General features: G+C 42.5%; 1 protein-coding gene across 1 annotated transcript; it reads left to right on the top strand.

Annotated features, from left to right (window-relative positions):
- Nucleotides 1-1,182: 1,182 nt before the first annotated feature.
- Nucleotides 1,183-15,103, top strand: GCSH (glycine cleavage system protein H). The gene is made up of 5 exons (XM_024555859.3): nucleotides 1,183-1,445; nucleotides 4,805-4,884; nucleotides 6,212-6,275; nucleotides 12,956-13,087; nucleotides 14,963-15,103. The coding sequence occupies exons 1-5, from the start codon at nucleotides 1,298-1,300 to the stop codon at nucleotides 15,058-15,060; spliced, it is 522 nt and encodes a 173-aa protein (XP_024411627.2). The 5' UTR covers nucleotides 1,183-1,297; the 3' UTR covers nucleotides 15,061-15,103.
- The last annotated feature ends 310 nt before the right edge of the window (nucleotides 15,104-15,413 follow it).

Here is a 15,413-nt window from a genome sequence, read left to right as displayed (position 1 = left end):
GAGTGAGGAAAAGAGATGGAAAGAGGGTGAGAGAGGCAAGGGGAGAGGGAGAGAAAAGGAGGAAAGGTGAGAAAGATGGTGTGGATGAGAGAGAATTTAAAGAAGGAAGAGAAGAAGAAAGAAGAATAGGGAGAAAGAAGACAGACAGGGAGAAGTTAAAGGTGATGGAGAGAAGGAAAAGGAGAGGGAGAGAGGAGAGGTTGATAGAGAAGGGGAGAAAGGGAAAGGGAGAGGAAGAAGAGAGGGAGGAAGAAAGGGAGAGAGAGGAGGAGAGGTAGTGGGAGAGCAGAGGGAGGAAGAGAGGGAGAGGGAAAGGAAGAGGGAGATGAGGAGATGGAGAGAAGGAAAGAGAGTTGGAGACAGCGAGATGGCGGTAGAGAGAGAGGGAAGAGAGAGGGAGAGAGAGGCGGAGAAGGTAGGGAGACAGGGAGAGTGGGAGACAAGAGAGAGGAAGGAGAGTGGGCAAGAGAGGTAGACGGAGAGAAAGAAAGGGAGGGAGAGAAAGAAAGGGAGGGGGAGAGAGGGAGAGACAACTCTGCCTTTTGATTGCTCCTGCATTAACTGGCTCCACTCCAGTCTCCACCAAGAAGCCGATCCTGATCTTTTGGCAAGTCCTTGCCCTTTCTGAGTTTCACGATTCTGGGCCCTGACCCTTTTAGGATCTGTAACGTAATAGAGAGGGTTCCTGGATTGTTTCCAATATTTCAAAAAGTCAAAGCGAAACTGCATTTGTGTCTTGGCCAATGTCCAATAAACATCTTCTGCTGGAATGATTCTGTTTATACCTCACTAGGAATCACACTCTGTGTAACCTTAACCCTCCGTAGCAGGGCGGGGCCGAATCCTAACAGGACTGGGAGCACCCAGCATTCCCCGGGATCCCAGGACCCAAAGGCAAGGGAATGCACTGGCTCAGCTGAGCCATCACATCCCGCAGCCCTTCTCACCGTCCAGCCCGGTTGCGGAGCCCAGAGTTCCAGATCCATCAGTTAACCTCGCCTACAAGCCACGCCCGGAGACGTAGTCCCACCCCTCTTGGGGTGGCCCAGTTCTTACGACTAGCAGCCTAAGCTCTGCCCCAGCGCGCAACACTAGTCCCCGCCCATCGTCTGCTGCCCTTTCCGGGCTTTAGGACCTTCCACGCCCCTCTCACTTCACCCTATCCGAGCCTCGCCCTCTGTCCTTTAGGCCCCGCCCCCACGTTCCGCCAGAGCTCTAGTCTGGGGCCGCCCCCACTCCGCCCCCGCCGGCCCGGGTGGCGGAGGAGTTGGGCTGCGACCCTCGGACTCACAGGAAAATGGCGCTCCGAGCGGCGCGGAGCGTCAGGGCCGCGGCCTGCAGCCTGCGCGCTGCGTCGGCACCCGCAGCGCCCTGCGTGCTGCGGCCCTGGGGCCTAAGGGCCGGCGCCGTCCGGCCGCTGCACAGCGGCCCCAGTCTGCTCTCGGGTAAGCGTGGGTGGGCACGTGGAGCAAGCCGGGGTGCCTGGGGGCGGGGGTTGGGGGCTGGGACACCTCCCTCGCCTGGATTCTTACCTCGAGGCCCCGCTGCGGATCGCCGGGGTCTAACCTGGCGACCCCTGAACACACAATTAGAGGTCGCCGGGATCTCTAATTGTGTGACTCCAGCTCCCCTCCTTAAGTGGCGTGGACAACGCCTCAGCCTTTGTCCTGCGGGTTAGCGGGCTGGGGGCAGGAGGCCTAGAGCACGCGCGGTCGCCGCGTCCTGGCTCTTTTTGGCTGGAGCCTCTGCCGCTCGCTACTGGAGAGTCCCCCAAGTGGCGCTAAGCTTCTTCGTGACCTTAGAGATTATCTCGAGTTTGTGGACATCGTGGGTCCTGCAGGTGGAGACAAATAATAGGTTTTACTTTGCTCCACGGACCATCACTGACACTTCCGAAGTAAAATTAAACACTGGGTGTAGATTTTTACTAGCTAAAGTGAGAAGAAAACTTTCAGTTTCCCTCAAGAGAAAAATGGAAATAATTCTACCTCACAGAGTGTTTGGGAGGATGAAATATATATCCTGATACATAGTAAGTACTTCATAAATGCTTCTTGTTACGTTTCAGTTCATAGAATCAAATAAACAGTACAAAAGTTGACCGGTATAATATTTAGGGTCCGACAGAAGTGCGTCTGCGTGGGTGTAGTGGGTAGGGTAATAATATGGGTGTAGTAATTTATAGTTTTAATTTGAACATTTCAACTAAAATGTCATATGGTGTGCTTGAGTGTGATATTGTTATGTTACACAATTACATGCTTGTGATTTTGTAAGAAAAAGCAGGGGCGTTACTTGTGCCAGACCCTGCATTTTTATCTGACCAGTGACTTTGAAAGAAGGAAAATACAAACTTTTCATAAATTACTCAAAATGCCTAATTTGGAGGCCAAAAGCTGTTTTTCAAAGCTCAGTAATAAAGTAATTATTAACCTAATCTCCTGTCCACTCTTTTTTTCTGTTGGGCCAAGGGTTAAAGAATTGTACTAATCATTGTCTTTAGCCTAAATAGCATAGCCTAGAAAAAGACTTAAATGGACTTCATGTCAAGTGACCTGAGTGCATTCAGTTTAGTAGTGTTGCTATTTCTTCCTCTAAACCAGGGGTGTCAAACTCATTTTCACCGGGGCCACATCAGCTTCACGGTTGCCCTCAAAGGGCTGAAGTAATTTTAGGACTGTGTAAATGTAACTACTACTCAACTCCTTCCCTCCTGTTAGAGTTGAAGTTACATTCGGACCTTTGAAGGCGACCATGAGACTGATGTGGCCCCCACTGGCACCCAGTGAAAATGAGTTTGACACCCCTGCTCTAAACTTTCGGTTGCTCAGCCCTTTAAAAGGTATATTAGATTTAAACTGCCAGTTCTAGAGTTGTAAGAGAATAATAGGGAGAATTCAGAGTTGTTGCCGATAACTCTATACTAAATATTTTGCTCAGAATCCCCTTAAACATTACTTCACTCCAACTTGGTATAAGTGTTTACAGTATGTCAAGCACTGTGTTTAGAACTGGGAATACAAATGAAATAAACTCTGGTCTAGCTTGTGTTGTATTTACAGTCTACTTCCTGGGGGAGATTGACAAATGGGCTGTATCTGTAGTATGTTAAGTGCTCTGAGTGTGTTTGGGGGTCATGGTGGGAGGAGAGTAAGTAGTGCAGAGTCCTGTGGGAGCATGTTCAATGGCCCAGGAACCCAGGCTTGGAGGGCTAGACATGGCTTCTGGCAGGAAAGAGCTTCTAAGAAGAACTATGAAATAGTCAAGAAAAGGCAAAATGCTGGGACAATGTTGTCATCAGAACATTGAATACAAACCTTAAACTTTTTTTTATATTGATTCTAGAAGGGGAGGGAGGGAGGGAGAGAATCAAAAATGTGAGAGAATCATCGACTGGTTACCTCTCGCGTGTCAGACCAGGGACCAAACCTGCAAACCCAGGCATGTGCCCTGACCCAGAATCAAACCTGTGACCTTTCAGTTTGCACAGGACTGTGCAGGATGATGCCCAACCAATTGAGCCACAAGGGCCAGGGCCAAACCTTAAACTTTTTAATGGATAGATCAGATTGATCTGAAGCATTCAGTTATTTGAAGTGGGATGAAGTAAAGCAAATTCCTTTGTGACAAATTTTGCAACTTCTTCCACTGAAGAGTGTAAAATGAAAGCTTTTCATTGACTGGGGAAAAACAACGTACTAAGCTATACTCTATTTACATTCTGTTGCACATCAGAACTGTGTGATCAAAGCAGTTTAATGATGTTTTCAGTACAGCTGTCTTTGGGTAAGGGGAAAGGGTAAACCAGCAAGGCTTTCTTTAAAACAGTATTGGAGTTAATGAACTATTTTCCAATTAACTTCTGATGCATTATTTTTGGAAAAATAGTTCACATTGGAAAGTTTATATATATATTTATATATATATTTATATATATATGGTAGCATGTGCTTTTTAAAAAGTACTTACTCCTTAAAGCAAGTACTTTTAACATTAAGTCCTAAGTAATTTTTTCACTTCTCTTCAACTTTGGTCAGTCTTTCTTCCAGCAATCCTTGAATGATAGTTCCACCATGTCTTTCAGAGAAGCTCTTAAAGCCAAGGGCTAACCTGTCCAATGAGTGTTCAGCAGAACTTGATGTTCCACCAGTAAATGGCTTAGCTCTGAGGTGACTGTTGAGTTCTGATCTTGTAATTTGCTTCTTTAAATGGTGGTAGTCTATTTCTTCCAGGGCAGGCCTGAATTCCATAAAAATAGAATTTTAAGAACTTGTTCAAATTATAATGGTTCCAGGTCAATCTCATTCCTGTAACATTCCACTTTATAACCAAGTTTCAGTGAAGCTCTCTTAGGTCAGCTCTGAAGAGGCACATTATTATTTTTTAGGTTAAATAATTTATAAGCATCTGTGCTCATCCCAGAACCTTATCACTCCATATCTGTCTTCAGAGGGACAGACTTTATTTGCAAGATAAACCAGTTAGTATATAAGTAGACATTTGAAATGTCCTGCAAAATTTTTTGTGTGATTTAGGCTAAGTAACATTAGAACAGATGATCAAACCTCCAGAAGATGCACAAGGTGTTCACGTCAAGCCGTCTTTGTCTAAGTAGTAGCACTGTTGAGATGTGCCGTCTTTTCACATGATCCGTTTTTTCCTGGGCACTGTACTATTGAAAGGCCGTGTCAGTAAGTTAGACACAACTACTGGGAAAGTTTTGCCTTTGGACAGCATTGATATAAAAAGTGCTTTTTAAGAAGTGATGCTACTGGTTTTCTGAAATATTGGTCTTCTGTTTTAGTGCGTAAATTCACAGAGAAACATGAATGGATAACAACAGAAAATGGTATTGGAACAGTGGGAATCAGCAATTTTGCACAGGTATTGGATCGTCTCGAAATAGTTAAAACAGTCTGCTCTCACCTAAATTGGATTGCCTCTGGCTTTTAAAATTTGTTTATTCTGCCATTAGTATTGGGCTCTTTACAGGCCCTGAGAAAAACATCAATCATACTCAAGAAAGAAATGTGTTTGTTTCATATTGGGGCAATTAAGGAAGGAGGCAGAAAAGGAAGAGAGTTGTCAGTGTTTTGTGGAGACAGTGATATACACATGACCAGGGGAACATGAAGAGGGGAAAACCTAGACTGGCACAGATTACGCAGAGGGAAACCATTTATTTAGCCTGTTTCTCTGTTAATTCCCCTATTCCCATTGATCCCATATTTGAAATACTGTGTAAAACAAGGGTGTTAAACTCATTTTCACTGGGGGCCATATCAGCCTCATAGTTGCCTTCAAAGGGCCAAATGTAGAGCTCCTTGCCCCTAGTTAAGGAGTAGTTACATTTACACAGTCCTAAAATTACATTCGGCCCTGTGAAGGCAACCGCGAGGCTGATGTGGCCCCCAGTGAAAATGAGTTTGACACCCCTGGTGTAAAAGAAAACAAGAAGCCAAATAGCAGAACGGGTTGGTGATTTTCAGCTGGATCTCTGTGGGAAGTGGGGCACTAGAGGGAAGGGGGATTTAACTGATGGAAATATGATATCCTTTAGAAATGTTGGAATATCAGGTATTAAGAGTCAGTGACAACTATATCTTCATTGGCATATCTGTGTACCTACTGAAGCCCAGTATAAGGTGCTTTGTGAGGTATTGTATGTGTTGTCCTCACCTCCTGGAGCTTATCTATGAGTGTTATTACCTACATGGGAAAAGACATACAGAACATTACACAATGGATAACGTGAGTGGTACAGGGTGTGGTAACCTAACCCTCACCTGATAGGTCATTTCTTATTGGAGTCAAGATCTTCAAGGAGGACAAAGGCATGAGGACTATGATTTTCAGTCAATGGGTAGGATTTCAGCAAAAGCAGTAGGAGAAAGACCTAAGTAAAACTGCAGAGGTGAAAAAGCACAAAGTTTGTTTTTAGAAGAGATAGTAGTCTTTTGGGGGACACATGGTTTGTAACGGCGGTCACTACTGCTTGTGGGAACTCCAGCTAATGGCCTGTTTTCTTGCAGGTCCTGAGCTAAGAATAGTTTTGTGTTTTAAGGGTTGTAAGGAAAAAAATGTGGCCCATCAAGTGTAAAATATGTACTACTATCTGAAATTATGAGGGATTTGGTGTTTGGCTTATTCCTCTTCCCTTGGAGGTTTAATTTGATTTCTTAGAGGTGTTTTGTTTTGTTTTGTTTTTTAGGAAGCTTTGGGAGATGTGGTTTACTGTAGTCTGCCTGAAGTTGGGACAAAATTGAACAAACAAGGTGAGTCTTTCTCATCTTGGTATGTCATGATTCATGCCATGATTTTCTTTCCCTAATAACTTCTATGTACCCAGGATCAATTAGTGCTGTTCACTCAAGTAAAGGAAAACTTAAAAGTTAGATTAGTCAATAGGGATTTATACTTTGTACAAGCAGTATGGACATAGGTGAATACAGGATTGGCTGGGTGGCTCAGTGAAGGTCATCAAGGACAGCACCTTTTTTGGTACTTTCCTGCCTCAGTGTGTCACACACAGGTCACAAAATGGCAGCAAAATCTTAAAAGTATCACCTTCTCAAATGAGTGTCCAAAAGAAGGACAGGTGGTCTTTTTTCTTTTATATCTCATTAGCCAGATCTAGGTTACATTGGCCACCCCTAACTGTGAGGGATGATGGCAAAGAGAATAATGAACATTTTTAGACATTATAATGGAAGGTAAGAAGTAGAGAGAAATGGCTCTTAGCACCATCACTCCCCACTCCACACACTCATATTGTTGCAGTGTAATGTAGTTGAGTTCTATTAAGTTTATAAAGTAAGGAGGAACCAAGATGGCGGCGTAGCTAGACACACTGCGCCTCCTCGCACAACCAGAACTGACAGAGAATCGAACAGCAAGGGGGACCAACACCAAGGAAATAGAAAATAAACATTCATCCAGACTGGTAGGAGGGGCGGAGACGGGCACCGGGGTGGAGAGGACTCGCGTGGCTGTGGCGGGACTGAGACTGGCGGAGTGTGGGACAAATGGCGCAGGCAGTCTGAGCACTAGCAGCCCCTGCAGCCCCACATTTGCACAGATAAACCCAGAGGGCCGGACTCAGAGTGGCGGAGAGTGGGGCAGGCAGAGCAGCGGGTAGCACCCTGCGGCACCACATTCGCCCACAGATAAACCTGACCAACGGTGGGCAGCGAAGCAGACCGTGCAACCCAGGGCTCCAGCTCGGGGAAATAAAGCCTCAAACCTCTGATTGAAAGCGCCCCTGGGGGTTGGGGCGGCAGCAGGAGAGACTCCCAGCCTCACAAGAGAGGTTGTTGGAGAGACCCACAGGGGCCTACAGTGTGCACAGGCCCACTTACTCGGGAACCAGCACCAGAGTGGCCCAGTTTGATTGTGGGTATCGGAGTGAAAGATTGAAATCCGGAGGAGAGTGAGGTGGGCGCCATTGCTCCCACTTGGCCCCTCCCCCAGGTACAGCGTCACAGCGCAGCCACCAGCATTACCCCGCCCCGTGAACACCTAAGGCTCCGCCCCTTAAAGTAACAGATGCGCCAAGACAAAAAAAGAAAAAAAATGGCCCAAATGACAGAACACTTCAAAGCTCCAGAAAAAATACAACTAAGCGATGAAGAGATAGCCAACCTATCGGATGCACAGTTCAAAGCACTGGTTATCAATATGCTCACAGACTTGGTTGAATCTGTTCGAAAAACAGATGAAGAAATGAAGCCTATGCTAAGAGAAACAAAGGAAAATGTACAGGGAACCAATAGTGATGAGAAGGAAACTGGGACTCGAAACAAACATCCAACCAGAAAAGAATGAAGAAACAAGAACCTGGAAAAATGAGGAGAGGCTGAGGAACCTCCAGGACACCTTGAAACGTTCCAACATCCGAATTATAGGGGTGCCAGAAGGAGAAGAGGAAGAACAAAAAATTGAAAACTTATTTGAACAAATAATGGAGAACTTCCCCGATCTGGCAAAGGAAATAGACTTCCGGGAAGTCCAGGAAGCCCAGAGAGTCCCAAAGAAGCTGGACTTAAGGAGGAACACAACAAGGCACATCATCATTACATTACCCAAGATTAAACGCAAGGACCTACATCCAAGATTACTGTATCCAGCAAAGCTATCATTTAGAATGGAAGGGAAGATAAAGTGCTTCTCAGATAAGGTCAGGTTAAAGAAGCTCATCATCACCAAGCCCTTATTATATGAAATGTTCAAGGAAGTTACCTAAGAAAAAGAAGATCAACATTAGGAACAGTAAAAATCACAGCAAGCTCACAGTTATTAACGGCCACACATAAAACAAAAATGAGAGCAAACTAGGCAAACAACTAGAATATGAGGGTTGTCAATAAGGGAGTGGGAGGGGGAGAGGGGGGTAAAGGTACAGAGAATAAGTAGCATAGATGATAGGTGGAAAATAGACAGGGGGAGGGTAAAAATAATGTAGGAAATGTAGAAGCCAAAGAACTTATAAGTATGACCCATGGACATGAACTATGGGGGGGGAATGTGGGAGGGAGGGGGGTGGGCAGGATGGAGTGGAGTGGGGGGGGGAATGGGACAACTGTAATAGCATAATCAATAAATATATTTAAATTAAAAAAAAAGTTTATAAAGTAAAATCTACTTTTCTTTGGAGGAAGTAAGAACATGGGCTTAGAGGGGTCAGAACCTGGTTTTTCAGCCTGGTCCACAACATATCAGCTGTGTGATTTTGGGGAAAATGCTTAATTTAGGTATCATCTATAAATTAGAATGATAATATTATTACCTACATTGTAGTTGTCAGGATTAAATGAAATTTAGCATAATGTCTGACATAACATTAGTGCTTGATAAATGTTAGTCACTAGTACCACCTATATTTATTCATGGATTTCTTGGCATATAGAAGACCACCCTACAGAATTTAATTATTTTCTAAGTTTCTTTGACAGTATTGGCCATGTCTTCTTCCATTGAAACTTTCCCCAGCATTTATCTTATTGGAACTTTTTCTGCTTCCTGTCTCTCAATTTCCTGGTTGGCCAAACTCCTCTTTAAGAAGGTCTTCCTAGAAACCATTTCTGATGTAAAGAACCTTGGGATTAATAATCTTTTTTTCTGTACCTCAAAGCACAGTTCTTGTTTTCTTTTTTTAAATTATATTTTATTGATTATGCTATTATAGTTGTCCTGATTTTTCCCCCTTTACCCCCCTCCACCCAGCAACACTTACTTCCCCACAGGCAACCCCCCCCCCCCCATTGTTCATGTCCATGGGTCATTCGTATAAGTTCTTTGGCTACTCCATTTACATCCCCCATCGCTATTCTGTAACTACCTATTTGTACTTCTTAATTCCCTCACCTCTTCACCCATTCGCCCCTTCCTTCCTCACATCTGGCAATCTCTTGCTGCTTTAACAGTCTGTCTTTAACCTTTGGCCTTTTAATTGTGATGTGTCTTGGAGTGGGCCTTCTTGCATCCTTCTTAATTGGGACTCTGCTGTCCTGGACTTGCATGTCTACTTCCTTCACCAAATCAGGGAAGTTTTCTTCCACTATTTTTTCAGATAAATTTCCAATTTCATGTTCTTTCTCTTTTCCTTCTGGCACCCCTGTGATGCGAATGTTGGACTTCTTGAGTCCCAGAGGCTGTTTATACCATCCTCATTTTTTTTGTATTCTTTTTTCTTCTTGGTGTTCTGCTTGGTTGTTTTTTTGCTTCCTTGTGTCCCAAATCATTGATTTGATTGTCAGGTTCATCCCCTGAACTGTTGGTTCCCTATAAATTGTTCTTATTTCAATTAGTGTATCCTTCGTTTCTGACTGGGTCTTTTTTATGCTGCTGAGGTCCTCACTAAGGTCCTTGAGCATCCTTATAACCAGTGTTTTAAACTCTGCATCTGATAGATTGCTTATCTCCACTTTAGCTCTTTTTCTGGAGTTTTTATCTGTTCTTTTGTTTGGGCTGTTTGTTTCCTCCTTTTGGCAGCCTCTGTATGTTTGTCTCTATGTGTTGGGTAGAGCTGCTTTGACTCCATCTTTTGGTAGTGTGGCCTAATGTAGTAAGTGTCCTGTAGGGTCCAGTGGCACAGCCTCCTCTATCACCCAAGCTGGGTACTTGAGGAGCACCCTTCATGTGGGCTGAGTATCTCCTCCTCTTGTAGTTGAGCCTTGGTTGCTGTTGGAAGATCAATGGGAGGGATTTACTCAGGCTAGTTAGCTGCAAGGATTGGCTATGACCACTGACTACCAACCTCCGCTCCCTGTGGTGGATCACCTGTGCAGGGGCAGGGTGGTGGTGCTCCAACATAGTCTGTAGCTGTCCACTGGGTGTAGTGGCCCTAGGGTTTCCTGGGTGGTGCAGGCTAAGGTCAGCCCCCACCTGTGTTTTGCTAGGGGCACCCTTCCTGAGCTGTAAAGCAACCTAAGATGGCTGTTACTTGTGCTAAGCTTGGAGATTCCCAGGTGAAGCCAAGCTGTGAATCTAGTATGGGTGCTGCTAGGGTTCACTGAAGCCAGCTGTTGTTTGTTTGATAGGATGTAGGAGCCAACACCAGCCATTCTTACAGAAAAGCGGCTTGGGTGGGCCCATAAGTTGGGTAGGGCAGAGCCTCGTGGATGTCCAAGACAGGTCAAACAGTGTTAGCCAGGTTGATGGAGTCTCAGATATGGCACCAGCTTACTGGCTCTGGGGGGACAGGGTTTAGAAAAGGGATAATGGCCTCTGCTTGCCTTGATGCTAGACATTTGTTTCTCCCTGTATACCACTAGTGCCTTTAAAGTTGCTACCCCAGTGCTGGAGCTCAGAGGGAGTGAGTCTGAGTAGGTGAGTCTGTGTGTGGGTTCTTTAAGAGGAACTGCTTGGGGCACCAGAAGTTTCTTCCACTGACTCAATCCCCACTGGTTTTTGCAGCCAGAAGTTGTGGGGACTTAACTTCCTTGCACTGGAACCCTGGGTTGGGGGGCCTGGTGTGGGTTTGGGACTTCTTGCTCCTGAGATATCCCTCCCGAATTTTTATCCACATGGTTGTGGGACCAGCCCATTCTGTCTGTGCCCCTCCTACCAGTCTGGATGGATGTGATTTCTTTAATTCTTTAGTTGTCAGACTTCCCATTCAGCTCGATTTCTGTCATTCCTGAGTGATGGTTCTGTATTTTAGTTGTAATATTTGATGTGGCTGTGGGAAGAGGCGAGCCATGTCTGCCTACAGTGCCATCCTGACTGGAAATCTTTTCTTTTCTCATGTCCTTTTATTTCCTGTGTACCCACTCTGCTACTCTCAAGCAGGAGATCATAAGTTTCTAAACATCTCTCTTTATTTTTAATATCTTCAGTAAGACCTTTTTTTATTTTTCAAAAGATTTTATTTAATTTTAGAGAGAAGGGGAGGGAGGGAAAAAGAGAGGGAGAGAAGCATCAATATGTGGTTACCCGTCATGCACCCCTACTGGGGACCTGGCCTGCAACCCAGGCATGTGCCCTGACTGGGAATTGAACCTGCGACCCTTTGGTTTGCAGGCTGGCACTCAATCTACTGAGCCACACCACCCACGGCTTGAGATGTTCTTTCTAAACAAAAGCTAAAGATAATAATTTCCTTCTAAGCACTATTTTATCTGTATCTCAACTAATTTGGTATGTTGTGTTCTCATCATTCACTTTAGATCACTTGATATTGTCCTATAGGTGACTAAAACTGTTAATTTTTCCAGCCTTCAAAAAACCCCCCCCAAAGTTCTGTTCTTTATCCGTGGCTGGTGTGGTTTAGTTGGTTGGAGCATTGTCCCGGAACAGAAAGGTTGGTTTGATCCACGGTCAGGGCACACACCTAGGTTGAGGGTTCAGTCCCTGGTCAGGATGCATACAAGAGGCAACCGATTGATGTTTCTCTCTCCCATTGTCTCTTTCTCTAAAATCAATAAGCAATCTTTGGGTGAGGATTAAAAAACAAACACTGTTTTTTAGATGGTTAATTTCAGATGATCTTTCTTCATGTTCACTGACCCTTCTACTGTATACAGTCTGCTGTTAATGCTATCCAGTGAATGTTTCATTTCAGATATTACACTTTCCAGTTCTAAAATGTCCATTTTTAAATGTTTATTTTTTATTTAATCTTTATTGTATTTTTTCCCATTACCATTTTGTCCTCTCATAACCCCTAGCTATCATCACCATACTGTTGTCCATGTCCATGAGTCCTTTTTCCTTTTTGCTCAATCACTTTTCCCCCTAACCTCTCTCTTCCCAGCTGTCATCTAATATTTCCATTTCTTTGCAAAAGTCTTTCAATATATTTATAATAGCTACCTAAAGGTTCTCTGGTAATTCCATCAGGTGGGTCTGTGGGTCATTTGGAGATCTTTGCTGACTACTTTCTCTCTGCCATGGCTTTTCTTTCTTTCTAGGATTTCAACCCTCATTTTCCAGCCACCTTGGCAGCCGCATACTCCACCCTCTGACCCCTCAAACAAATAAGACTGGTTTTATATTTGTGTTGTAGTTACACTGTGCTATTTGGATAGGGTGGTGGTATCAGGGTATAAATTGTATAAATGAGCTCGCTCAGTTTGAGTCCTTCTTTGCAAGCATTGACTCTCCTTTTGATCACTCTAGAGCCTTTTGTGTGTGTTTTGTTTGAGGTTTATAATTGTTATCTGTAGGAGGGTTGGTCTGAGGTACTTTACTGCAATCTTCATTTTTCTGAGCCACAGCAAATTGAAAGAAGGTTGAATTTCACTGAACTCGAGCACATCTGGTATTGGGATACATCACCATTTGTTTATACTCTTCTCATAGGTAACAGTAGCATGACAAAAACTATGATTTTATTCTTAATTAAAGATGTTTAGAATTTTATCATGATTGTATTAGAAGTCACCACTTTTCCATATTTTGTATTTTTAGGTCATTAACTTGACACTGAATATTTTCTTTCATTTTCTCAATTTAGATGAGTTTGGTGCTTTGGAAAGTGTGAAAGCTGCTAGTGAACTTTATTCTCCTCTAACAGGAGAAGTAACTGAAATTAATGAAGCTCTTGCAGAAAATCCAGGACTTGTCAACAAATCTTGTTATGAAGATGGTAAGTTGTTCAGAATTTTTAAAAGGGTTATTGCTGTGGTTAACGTTTAATCTAGAGTTAAAAGCAAGATCTAGCTGATAGTGACTTTGTCTTTTTGCACTTCTTGGTAGTAGAGATGTTCTGGGTTTTTTTTTTTTTTTTTTTTTTTTAAGATTGACTGACTGACTGAATGATAGATTGATTTCTTTTTAGAGAGAGGGGGAGAAGCATCAGTGTGTGAGAGATACATTGATCGGTTGCCTCTCACATGCCCCCAACTTGAGAACTGGCGTGCCACCCAGGCATGTGCCCTGACTGGGAATCTAACCAGTGAACTTTCGGTTTACAGGGAGGTGCTCAATCCACTGAGCCACATCAGCCAGGACGAGATGTTCTGCTTTTAAAAAGAAAAACACAGACTAGCTGAATATCTCAGGTTATTTTTAAAATCTTTGTTGATAAAAGCATTGCCTATTTTACAGGGTTCTTAGTGTCAAACACTTGCAAAATATTTACCTTTTCAAATATAAAGCATCTATATTATGTGATTGAGGTGGTAATAGAATAATACTTATTTCATTAATTCTCACTTAATCATCTTTTCAGTAACCCATTGAGGTAGGCTACTAGTAATTCTCTCCATTTTGTAGATGAAATGAGGCCCCAAAGGATTTGTCTGTTATGGTCACACGTCCAATAAATAGCCAAATTAGGATTAGGTTGTAGTTCTCTGTTGCCTGTCACCTAGCCCTTCTAACTCTACTTTTCTAACATCTATCACATCAGTAGTTGGTGTTCCTCTTGTTAATGAAAGATGTACCTGGTCTTGTACACTTGGATCCCTATGTAAAGTCTTCAGTGTCATCTGTCGATACTTACTACAACCTAAGAGTTGTTAATCTATTATAGTGGAATCTATCTAGTTGTAATGTTTTTAATTGTGATATGCAAGGATATTAATTCTAAGGCTAGAATGTAAAACTCCTTTAACAAATAAAGAGTTATATAGGTAAAGAATATTACATCAATTTTGAGGCACTAGAAAATTTATTTTAAAACAGGTGTTGGGAAGGATGTGGAGAAAAGGGAATCCTGGTGCACTGTTGGTAGGAATGCAGATTTGGTACTGCCACCATGCAAAACAGTATGGAGGTCCCTCAAAAAATTAATGGAACTACTTTATGACCCAGCAATTCTACTTCTGGGTATATATCACTAATTCAAAAGAATGTATGCACCCCTACATTTTTTGTGCGTTATTTACAACAGTCAACATATGGAAGCAACTCAAGTGCTTATCCATAGACAAGTGGATAAAAAAATGGTGGTATACATATACAATGGAATATCACTCAGCCATAAAAATGAATGAAATCTTAATCATTTGTGACAGCATGGATGACCTAGAGGATATTATGTTAAGTGAAATACATCATACAGAGACAAGTATTATATGATTTTACTTATATATGAGATCTAAAGAACAAAATAAATGAACCAAAAATAGAAACCAACTCATAGACACAGAGAACAGACTGGTGGCTTCCAGAGTAGGTGGTGGTGGTTGGAGAGCTGGGTAAGAAGTGAAGAGAATAAGAGGTACTAATTGGTAGTTACAGAATGGTCACAGGCATATAAAGTACAACATAGGTAATACAGTCAATAATATTGTAATAACTATGTATGGTGCCAGGTGGGTACTTGAAATATTGGGGGGAATCACTGTATAAAGTACATGATTGTCTAAGCACTATGCTGCACATCTGAAACTAATACAAAATAATATTGAATGTAAACTGTAATTTAAATTTTAAAAGTATTTTACATTTTGAATGAATTTGACTTTTACTCTTTAAAAGGTAATTTGTGATATAAGATTTTTTATTTTGGTTGCAGGTTGGCTGATCAAGATGACATTGAGTAACCCTTCAGAACTAGATGAACTAATGAGTGAAGAAGCATATGAAAAATACATAAAATCTATTGAGGAGTGAAAAATGGAACTCCCCCTAAATAAAGTAGTATGAAACAACTTAATCTAGCATAGTTGTCTTAAATTAGTGGTGAATAGAATTTTTAAAATAACAATTTTTAGTCATACCATGGAAAAACAAAGTACAACAATACTAGTAGAAGAAAATGCCCATTAACTTTCTAATGATCGAAGATAAACACAATTTGCATCTTTTTTACAACACCCTATGATTTTTAAGATAGGCTACAATTATAATATTCAGAATTCCTAAGACCACCAGTGGCAAAATCTAGTTGTCAAAATTATGTATTTCAAAGATAACATTGTTATCTTAAACCTTATATAATTTAACTTTCTTATATCAGTCTCTGT

The sequence above is a fragment of the Desmodus rotundus genome, chromosome 12 (assembly GCF_022682495.2).
Source record: "Desmodus rotundus isolate HL8 chromosome 12, HLdesRot8A.1, whole genome shotgun sequence".
Classification (NCBI taxonomy): domain Eukaryota; kingdom Metazoa; phylum Chordata; class Mammalia; order Chiroptera; family Phyllostomidae; genus Desmodus; species Desmodus rotundus.
The sequence above is the reverse complement of the archived record's forward strand: the minus strand, read 5'-3'. Positions and strand labels throughout refer to the sequence as shown.

Bases quoted from the DNA above. Each gene is read 5' to 3' on its own strand.
- GCSH (XM_024555859.3), top strand. From the start codon at position 1,298: ATGGCGCTCCGAGCGGCGCGGAGCGTCAGGGCCGCGGCCTGCAGCCTG. The intron at 1,446-4,804 runs GTAAGCGTGGGT...CTTCTGTTTTAG, and splicing joins CGGCCCCAGTCTGCTCTCGG to TGCGTAAATTCACAGAGAAA. The intron at 13,088-14,962 runs GTAAGTTGTTCA...TTTTGGTTGCAG, and splicing joins CAAATCTTGTTATGAAGATG to GTTGGCTGATCAAGATGACA.